This window comes from Cotesia glomerata, linkage group LG3 (assembly GCF_020080835.1).
Source record: "Cotesia glomerata isolate CgM1 linkage group LG3, MPM_Cglom_v2.3, whole genome shotgun sequence".
NCBI lineage: Eukaryota > Metazoa > Arthropoda > Insecta > Hymenoptera > Braconidae > Cotesia > Cotesia glomerata.
The window spans coordinates 6,366,358-6,376,483 of record NC_058160.1 but is presented as its reverse complement, the minus strand read 5'-3'; the positions used below and the strand labels follow the sequence as shown (position 1 = coordinate 6,376,483).

At 29.1% G+C, this 10,126-nt stretch overlaps 1 protein-coding gene across 7 annotated transcripts; it reads left to right on the top strand.

Annotated features, from left to right (window-relative positions):
- The first annotated feature begins 2,389 nt into the window (after window positions 1-2,389).
- Window positions 2,390-9,145, top strand: LOC123260877 (cytosolic 10-formyltetrahydrofolate dehydrogenase). 7 transcript variants are annotated; one of them, XM_044722231.1, is made up of 8 exons: window positions 2,390-2,546; window positions 2,878-2,938; window positions 3,435-3,576; window positions 3,659-3,893; window positions 4,470-5,146; window positions 5,241-5,658; window positions 7,069-7,727; window positions 8,544-9,145. In XM_044722231.1, exons 3-8 carry the CDS (start codon window positions 3,441-3,443, stop codon window positions 9,119-9,121), a joined length of 2,703 nt encoding a protein of 900 aa, XP_044578166.1. In that variant the 5' UTR covers window positions 2,390-2,546; window positions 2,878-2,938; window positions 3,435-3,440; the 3' UTR covers window positions 9,122-9,145. The 7 variants fall into 7 exon arrangements, with proteins under 7 accessions (XP_044578166.1, XP_044578165.1, XP_044578170.1 ...); XM_044722230.1 differs by having other exon boundaries at window positions 2,875-2,938; XM_044722232.1 differs by lacking the exon at window positions 2,390-2,546 and adding an exon at window positions 2,588-2,639 and having other exon boundaries at window positions 2,875-2,938.
- Window positions 9,146-10,126: the final 981 nt, after the last annotated feature.

Below are 10,126 nucleotides of genomic sequence, written 5' to 3'. Positions count from 1 at the left end.
GAGAAATATTTTAGGATAAAAAAAATTAGGAAAACGGTTGACCCTGAAGGCCATCCCTGCAACTTCCCGCTAATTCCATACTTAGGCGCTTAAAATTGCACCAATGACGTTTTTGAGCTCTTCGAGCTCAAAAATACAATTTATGGGTTATTTTGAGCTCTCCGAGCTCAAAGAGATTGCTTTCCTATGCTTTAAAGCTCTTCGAGCTCAAAAGTCTGATAGAGATTTGATAAGACACTATTTCTTGAATTTTTAAACCGTAATAACTTTTGAATGAATAAACTGATTTTTACGCAGTTAGAAGCATTCGACGCAGTTTTTTAAGCCTCACAAAGAATCTCAAATTTTGAATTGATCGCGCTAGGAATTTTGGAGTTATTCGGAAAAACACTTTTTTCGGTTTTCTTTCGTTCACGATATCTCTCGAACGAATCAACCGATTTTGACCGGACTGGTGGCGATCGACGTGGTTTTTTGAGGTTAAGAGCTGATTAGTTTTTGGAATTGAACCTTTAAGCCGTTTAAAAGTTATTCCAAAAAAACCACATTTGAAAAAAAATTTTTTTTCAGTTTTTTTAAGATTTCTCAAAATCTATTGATCTGAATCGGTCCAAATAGTTTTCAAAATCTAAGTTTGGTCAAGCCCTTTCGAATGGCACCAACCGCGATGAAATCGGTCAAGCCGTTCAAAAGTTATAAGCGGTTCACATACTTTCACACACACACACACACACACACACACACACACACACACACACACACACACACACACACCGTGACAACCTCGCGGGGATAGTCAGGGAAGCTTCCTGTGACCTTCAAACGTCGAGATCTGATGAAAACTCGATTTTTGCAAAACGGGGTGAAAACAATAACTTCCCGATTTTTGAAAATCTTCGATTTTCTTAGCGGGAAGTTAAAAATTCTGGGGTCAAAATGACCCCCAGTGTACTCCGAGGGTTAAGTAAATTTTTTTTCTGTGCTCAGACTCTCAAAACTCAAAGTAACTTTTCACACTTCTTAAATTTAAAATTTGTAAAATTATATCGCTGTTATCTTTTATTGTCAGTCTAAAAAAAGTATATTGACTTCAATAAAAAAGCTTACCAATTGTCATTTTAACTACTTTAAAAATTAAATCGATACATACAGTTTCAATTATTACTCGTTGTAGTATACGCTGTTTTTTTTTTTTTTTTTTTTTTTATTAATGATTCTTTGAACGATTAGCTGATTTTATTGTCAAGCAACAATCAGAAAAATTGATTGTAAGATTTAGTTGCTATTGTTGATAAATTAATAGTCAGTCATGTACATTTTATATCCGACAATATATTTAAAAAAAATTTTTTATTTGAAAGCATAATTATTTTTTTACATATTTTCATTTCGAAAATTTGAAAAATAAAAAATTATCAGATTTAGTTTCAAGAAAATCAAATAGTGAAAAAATATTTTTAAAGAATGGAATTTTTTTTTGTTCACAATTAAGAGTCTTAATTAATCTGTCAAGCACCGTGCTTCAACACTTATAATCCGATTTGTTTTTATATTATTATAAGTATGCTTTCTTTAAAAAGTTTAAATTTATTAATTAGTAAAACTAAAGAATAAAACAGATAAAAATATAAACTTGACGAAATATCGACTAATCAAACCGTCAGCATCTACAGATAAGAAAAGAAAAAATAAACAAATGTATTATACATTTATAATAGTTTGTAATATCAGATATTATAATCAATAATAACTATGAAATATTGCCAAACTCCTAATGTTACCAATTTTCACTGCTCATGCTTATAATTATAGTTAATTACAAATGTAATTGAAGATGATAATGAAATTTTTTCAAGGTCTAAAATTATATAAAATTTCTTAAAAATAATTAAAGAAGCTAAATTCAAAGAAGCTTAAATATTTCAATTTATATAGCTAATAATTTTTCAAATTATTTCTTCACTAAATTACACAATTTCTTCCTTATCAAAATCAACTCAAATAGATATTAAAAAAAAAAAGCTTTGTATCAAAAATGTCAAACTAATTGTGCTCAGAAGAAACTCTCGATTTAAACAATTAAAAAAATATGTATCAATTTTAAATTAATTAAATCATTTTCTAATTACTGTACTTGAAGTGTCTGGAGTAAAATTAGTTCATTAAAATTTTAATTAAAACTCAATTAATTAGAATCGTATTTAATAAAGAAAAAGCACTTACACTCAAAAGACGTTTTTAAAGTATTAATTATCAGTAACTTAGCTAAAATATTAAACACAATCTATACAAATATGAAATTAAATAATCGCAACAGTAGGGGGGAAGAATCTTGAAGGTCTTGACCCTCTAATACGATAGATAGCAATGTCTTATATAAAGTCCACTTCCCTCTCTGGTAGTTCAGTAAACTTTCAATTCGTACAAGAAAGGCGATCGATATCCACGTGAATAAACCTTCGTTACACCACGTACTCTAGAACATAGAAACGAGACGGTTATAACGGCGTCTGGCACCGGTTCAGTTTTACTTCTCTAGTTTTTTTGTAAGTTATAAGTTATTAATTTTAAACTATAAAGTAATAATGTTCTCCAGTCGTTTGTTACTACAAACTAAACGCACATTTGCTGTATATACGGTGAATAATTTATAATAATCATTATTCTACTCGAAATATGTTTTTTGACCAAAATATGTTATCAAGCACGTGTAGAGCTTGTAATTCAATGCACTTGTAGAAATTTTATTGTATCTTTCAAGTACGTAGTACGCACATAGCTTCTTGTCTACTAATTTCTTTTTGTCTTGATAAATTAATTAAATTAAATTGAAATTTTATGTTATATTTATTAGTTTAGTTTAATTATTTACAGCAGCTTCGAAGTTTTACGAGGAATTGTGAGGTATATATTTGTACGTAGTGTAATGTAAATATAGGTAAGTCATGGAATTTAGTTTGTTTGCATGATAGTCACTAACTTGCATGAGTATAATTTCCTTGATTACTTTGTTATTCTATTTGTAGTTAATTTGCTGGATTATATTCATGACAGTACATTCTAAAAATAGTAAATTTTTTTAGATTTACACTTTCTTAGATAATTTTAATACTTAGATTTATTACAAATAATTAATAATCTACTTGTTAAAAAATTCAAGTTTAAAATAAGTCAATAAATAAATTAAAAATTGAAAAATGTTTAAGTACGTGAACTATTAAGTAAAAATTATTAACTACTTAATTATGGATAAAGTTTTTTAGTTTGTAAAAGTTATTCCTAGCTTGGATAGAAAAAAAAAATTGAACACTTAATCTTTGCATACACTTTTAAAGAAATTATTTTTACAGAAGCTTACCTAGTTTAATAATTAAATTATATATAGATTATTATAATTACTAAAAATATAATTACGATTTATTTTTATAATTTAGACGGCAATGGCACAGTTGAAAGTAGCAATTATAGGTCAAAGTAATTTCGCAGCAGAAGTTTATAAACTTCTGAAGCAAGATGGTCACAAAATTACTGGAGTGTTTACAATACCGGATAAATCTAATCGAGAAGATCCTTTAGGTAATTATTATTTTATGTACCTAATTCAATGAATAATATTGAATTTATAATGCTTATAGTGATTTTGTTGATTATCCAACAGCTGCGACAGCAAAAGCAGACAATACTCCAGTTTTTAAAATCAAAGCATGGCGAAGTAAAGGTGTGCCGCTACCTGAAATTTTAGATCTTTACAAGAGTATTGATGTTGATCTTAATGTATTACCGTTTTGCACCCAATTTATTCCAATGGAAGTTATCGATCATCCAAAACACAAAAGTATTTGTTATCATCCATCTATTCTTCCTCGTCATCGTGGTGCGAGTGCTATAAGTTGGTGAGTTTTATTTTTTCATTATTTATCATGCCTTTTTTATATTAAAAAAAAAAATTTGATAAATATCAATTTATATTTTTAACTTGAATACAATTTAATTTTTATCAGAAATATCTATTTACTTTATATTTATTTAAGCAAACAAATTATTATGAAAAAATGTTGTCTTATGAATTATAAAACAACTAACTTTAGTATTATTTTAACTTAAATAAAATATACATTAAATTAAATTAATTCAAAAAACATTAAATGAATAAAGACATCTTAAATTATAAAAATAATTTCAAGATTTTTCCAAAACACCAAACTTTATTTAATATTAAAATTTATTAGAAAAATAAATAGATAAATTGTTAAAAACTTTTCAATATAACGTTAAACTTTGAATATTTTAATATACAATAATAATTTAAAGAAAGTTTGTAAATGTAACGAAGTATAATGTCAGTTTGAGAAAGTAAAAAAATCTATTTCCCGACAAACGAGTTAGAAAGACATGTAACAGTATCCAAACAGGTTTTCATATAAAATGATTGCAGAAAACTTTATTAAAATAATAATTTATATTTTCAGGACTTTGATTGAAGGCGATACAGAAGCTGGATTTTCAATATTTTGGGCCGACGATGGTTTGGATACAGGCCCTATTTTGCTACAAAAATCATGTTCAGTTGATCCAGATGACACTTTAGATACCTTGTACAATAACTTCTTATATCCAGAAGGTATTAAAGCAATGGGCGAAGCAGTAAATCTTGTGGCGAGTGGAAAAGCGCCGAAAATACCCCAATCTGCAGAAGGTGCAACCTATGATGCGTTATTAAATAAAGAAGAATTGCAGAAGATTGATTGGAAAAGTAAATCTGCGTTACAAATTCACAATTTTATTCGAGCGTTTGATAGTACACCTGGTGCTTGGACAACATTGGATGGTCAAAAAGTCCGCTTTTACGGATCGAAATTGTGGAGTGAAAAGAAACCTGAAGGAGATGTTGTCGACGTCGATGGTAACACTGGGATTGTTCATGACAGCGGTTTATTAGTCGTCGCTTCAGATGGAAAATATGTGAACGTCGAGAAGCTTAAAATTGGAACTAAAACGATTCTGGCGTCCAAGTACGGGAAGGTCAGTGAATCAGCGAGCATCGACTTTACGGATGAAGAAAAAATAAATGTTGAATCGATAAGACAAATTTGGAAAAGTATTCTTAACGTAGAAGTAGACAATGATACAGATTTTTTTGCTTGTGGTAAGTTTAATAGTTTTTGTTTATTTATACAGATTTATATTTGTATATGTTATTGGCACTTGGCCTAAAAAAAGAAAAATAATTGAATCCACAGGTGCTGGTAGCATGGACGTAGTAAGACTGGTCGAAGAAGTTAAAGACCTTATTGGCGTGACAATGCAAAACACAGATGTATTTATGGCACCAGTTTTCATTGAATTTGCAACGTCAGTTATTGCAGCAGGTAGAGGAGCTACTGGAGCCGGGAAAGACGTTAAATATGATGCTGTTGAAGTTCGTGCAAATAATCTTGATTTAAAATTTCCACGTCAGCTTTTTATCAACGGACAGTTTGTCAATGGCCACGGTAAACCAATACCTACCATTGATCCACATGATGAGCATGTTATATGTCACGTTGAGAGCGCAACTTCTGAGGACGTTGATCTGGCAGTGAAAGCTGCCAAGAAAGCATTTGACGAGGGAGAATGGAGCAAAATAAGTGCCCGTGATCGTGGTGCTTTACTTTTTAAGTTAGTTTTTTTTTAAATATTTGTCTTATAAATGCTAATATAGTACTTAGGAAAAAAAAATTAACTTGCATTAAGTAAATAATTTTGAAGAACTTCATTTTGTTGATTTGAGTAGAAAATTTTTTCTTGGTTTAACCCTTCAGTAATCTCGCAAAACGATTTACTATCATTACTCGCGCGATGAGAAAAACTCTCACGCCTTTTGTGGAAACGCACGCATGCTTATAGCCCCTTTAATTTAAAAAATCTCAAACAAGATAAATTTTTTAAAACAAAAAAAAATTGACTTATTTATAAATAATATTTAATAATAATACATCCAAACACAAATGCACTCTTACAAGAACCTCCGAACTGTACCGATCAGACCTGATTTTTTAAATTCTGACCCCTCTACTTTACTATTGCGATGAGAAAATATCTCACAGAGTTAATAAAATTTATTTTATTTTTTTATAGTATAGAACAATTTAAATAATAATATTGCAATCTGAAATAATATTAATTTTTTGGCAGATAGAAAAAAAATCACATAGTCATTCCATTTGAAATTTGAAAGAAAATTTGAGTTATTGATGAGCGTGAGAGAAAATCTTATAGCGAGAGTGCTGAAGGGTTAAGTAAATTTTACTTAATTCAAAAATTTCTCGTCTTGACACGTGCAAAAAAAATTCTGATTCAAAATGAATTTAAGATTGAAATTCATATTTTGACACAAATATGAATTAGTTTTAAGATCAATCCAAATTTGAGATTGATTTTTAGATATAGAAATTAGTACGCCTGTAGAACTTTCGATCCTGATTCAGAATTTTAATAAAAACAAGAATATTTAGGATAAATTTTATACATAAAATATTCTTAAGTTTTTATTAAAATTCTGAAGCAGGATCGAAAGTTCTACAGGCATTCTAATTTATATATATTTATAATTTATAAATTATAATTTATCTACAAATCAATTTCAAATTTGGATTGGTCTCATAACTAATTCATATTTGTGTCAAAATATGAATTTCAATCTTAAATTCATTTTGAATCAGAATTTTTTTTGCACGGGGATTCAAAACAATTAAACTCTTCAAAATGATTTTCTTCGTTCAAGAATTTTTCTCTTGTTGTTTAATTTAGTTAATTTTTTTTTTTTTAGTGTAGTTTTAACTACCTCAAGTATTTCATTGCATACTTTAAGTGCGAAGACAGTATAATTATTTATTCGTGTTTATTAAATTTACAAAACTTTTTGAGTCTAATAATAAAGATTCATTTTATTTTTTCGACAATTTCACTTGAAATGTTTTGTACTTTTTCATTAAAAATGAAAAAAATATAACGTTTGCGTGATTGAAGTATATATTTTTGTATTTACCAAACTTTTTAATGCATTTTATATATTCTTAATTAAAACAGGTTGGCAGATTTGATGGAGCAGCATAAAGAAGAATTGGCAACGATTGAGAGCATCGATTCGGGAGCTGTTTACACTCTGGCTTTAAAAACTCATGTAGGAATGTCAATTGAAACGTGGAGATACTTTGCCGGTTGGTGCGACAAAATCCAAGGGTCAACTATTCCTATATCGCATGCGAGGCCAAATCGTAATTTAACTTTTACCAAAAAAGAGCCCATTGGAGTGTGTGGTTTGGTCACACCTTGGAACTATCCACTAATGATGTTGTCATGGAAAATGGCAGCTTGTTTAGCTGCCGGGAACACTGTTGTGATGAAACCAGCTCAAGCTTCGCCGCTCACTGCTCTTAAGTTTGCTGAACTATCGGTTAAAGCGGGTATTCCACCTGGCGTTATTAACATTGTACCCGGTAATGGCTCAGTGACAGGAATGTCTATTGTCAATCATCCACTAATTAGAAAGCTTGGGTTTACTGGTTCTACGGAAATCGGGCAAACGATCATGAAAAGCTGTGCAGAGAGTAATTTGAAAAAAGTTTCTTTGGAGTTAGGTGGGAAAAGTCCACTTGTTATATTTGAAGATGCTGATTTACAGCATGCTGTTAGAGTTGGCATGAGCAGTGTCTTTTTCAATAAAGGAGAAAATTGTATCGCTGCAGGTTAAAAAAAAAAAATTTTTTTTAAGGGGGAACACCACTGTGACGATTGAAAAAAAGAGGTAATTTTCGGGAATTTTTTTGACAGGGAAAATAAAGGAATTTTGGGATCGGATTTTTTTTACTTTATTAAGGGTACAATAAAGATTATTACCCTAAATTTTTAGTAAAAAATATTCAATTATTATCAAAGTTATTAACAATCTTGTAAAGCACTAGAAAAAATTTCCCCCTCCACGGTCGGTTCAATAACTCAAAAACGGATCATCTGAAAATAAAAACCCAAATTGCTTTTTAATCAGTAAGGATGTAGTTATCGTCGCACGTACGGAATTAAAAAAATTTTTATTTTAAAGATTTTTTTAATCGGGTTGAAACAAAAAAAAAAGTAAGAATAGTGAGAAAATTTTCAATCAGTCGCCATTTTTTTAAAAATTAAAATTTTCAAAATTTCGTACGTGCGACGATAATTACATCCTTACTGATTAAAAAGCAATTTGGGTTTTTATTTTTAGATGTTCTGTTTTTGAATTATCGAACCGACCATGGAGGGGGAAATTTTTTCTAGTGCTCTACGAGATTGTTAATAACTTTTTAATAATTAAATACTTTTTAATAAAAATTTAGGGTAATAATCTTTAATTCACCCTTAATAAAATAAAAAAAATCCGATCCCCAAATTCCTTTATTTTCCCTGTCAAAAAAATTCCCGAAAATCACCTTTTTTTTTCGATCGTCACAGTGGTGTTCCCCCTTAATATCATCGACAACGATGATAATTTTAAAATAATTAAAAAAAAATTTTTTTTTCATTTTTAGGCCGTCTCTTTGTTGAAGATAGGATTCACGATGAATTTGTGAAGCGAACTGTTGAAGAAGTTAAAAAAATAGTTATCGGGAATCCGTTGGATAGAAAAACATCTCACGGACCACAGAATCACAAGAATCATCTAGATAAACTGATCGAATTTGTAGAGACAGGTGTGAAAGAAGGCGCGACTTTGGTCTACGGTGGAAAACGATTAAATAGACCAGGATGGTACTTCGAACCAACTATTTTCACCAATGTCAAAGATGAAATGTTCATTGCTAAAGAAGAATCATTCGGTCCAATTATGATCATATCCAAATTTAGTTCTAACAATTTAGATAAATTGATAGCGCGTGCTAACAATACCGAATTCGGGCTTGCTTCAGGTGTTCTTAGTAAGGATATCAGTCGAGCTTTGCGTTTTGCTGAAAAAATAGATGCTGGAACGGTATTTATTAATACTTACAATAAAACTGATGTAGCTGCACCGTTCGGTGGATTTAAACAATCAGGATTTGGCAAAGATTTAGGCCAGGAAGCACTTAATGAGTATCTGAAAACGAAGACTGTGACTATCGAATATTAAATATTTATATCAATTGAATTCATACATTTCATTATAATATTGCTATTTTTATTTATTATATAAATTGTATTTTTGTATTTAAATATATGTAAAAGTAATTCGTACAAAAATGAAATTGAGTAAAATGAATAAGTTAATTTTTTCATGATTTTCATACAATAAAAGCTGCATATTTTATAAAAAAATTTGTATAGATTTCTAAAATTCCTTATCATTTAATTTTAAGACAATATAGAGGTTGAATTAACTTAAGGCTTGAAAATTGCAGTACAATAGAAAATTGATTAATGCTTACAATTTATGCGTAACTATAAAGAAAATAAATAAAACTATTGAACTATAAGGTCTTTGAACGGGAGCACCGAGTACCAGGTGAGATTGAAGTCTAAAGCAAACACAAGTTACTAAACCATAAAACTGTGATACTTTTCTCGTTTCCCCTCAGCATCTGTTTAAATACATAACTTTTTTCTACAAGAAATTACTAAAAATCTAGTGGAAAAATGTATATGAAAAAAACAGCGATCTTACTGATATCTATCGCCGTTGGCCTCTTTTCATTCATCGCGTGTCAACTTCAGGTCATTTTAGATTCTGGTTAAGTGATGAAAGATTCTTTTACTCATATATAAAAGAAATAAGAATGTTTTAGAACAGTTCTACAAATTTAAAGTTAAAATAATACAATTTATAAATAAAATTGTTATTTTTCATGCGATTCTTACACGCAAGTTCGATAAAATGACCTTACAATATATCTTTGCACATAAATAATTATACACTAAATTCAACGATTTATATTATGGTAATGAAATTTTTCTTGTTGAATTGATGATAATTATAATTTCAAAATATTTCATTAAATTTTATTTTTACGGGCTTGAAAATTAAAAATTGATACATTTCAACTTTTCACTATTTAAAGGTAATTTTTAAAAGTTAAATAATTTTTTTTAAATTGATAATTTCATGGCTTACTATGTAGAAAATCAATTTTTATTATTA

Bases quoted from the DNA above. Each gene is read 5' to 3' on its own strand.
- LOC123260877 (XM_044722229.1), top strand. From the start codon at position 2,586: ATGTTCTCCAGTCGTTTGTTACTACAAACTAAACGCACATTTGCTGTA. The intron at 3,577-3,658 runs GTAATTATTATT...ATTATCCAACAG, and splicing joins TAATCGAGAAGATCCTTTAG to CTGCGACAGCAAAAGCAGAC. The intron at 5,659-7,068 runs GTTAGTTTTTTT...TAATTAAAACAG, and splicing joins CGTGGTGCTTTACTTTTTAA to GTTGGCAGATTTGATGGAGC.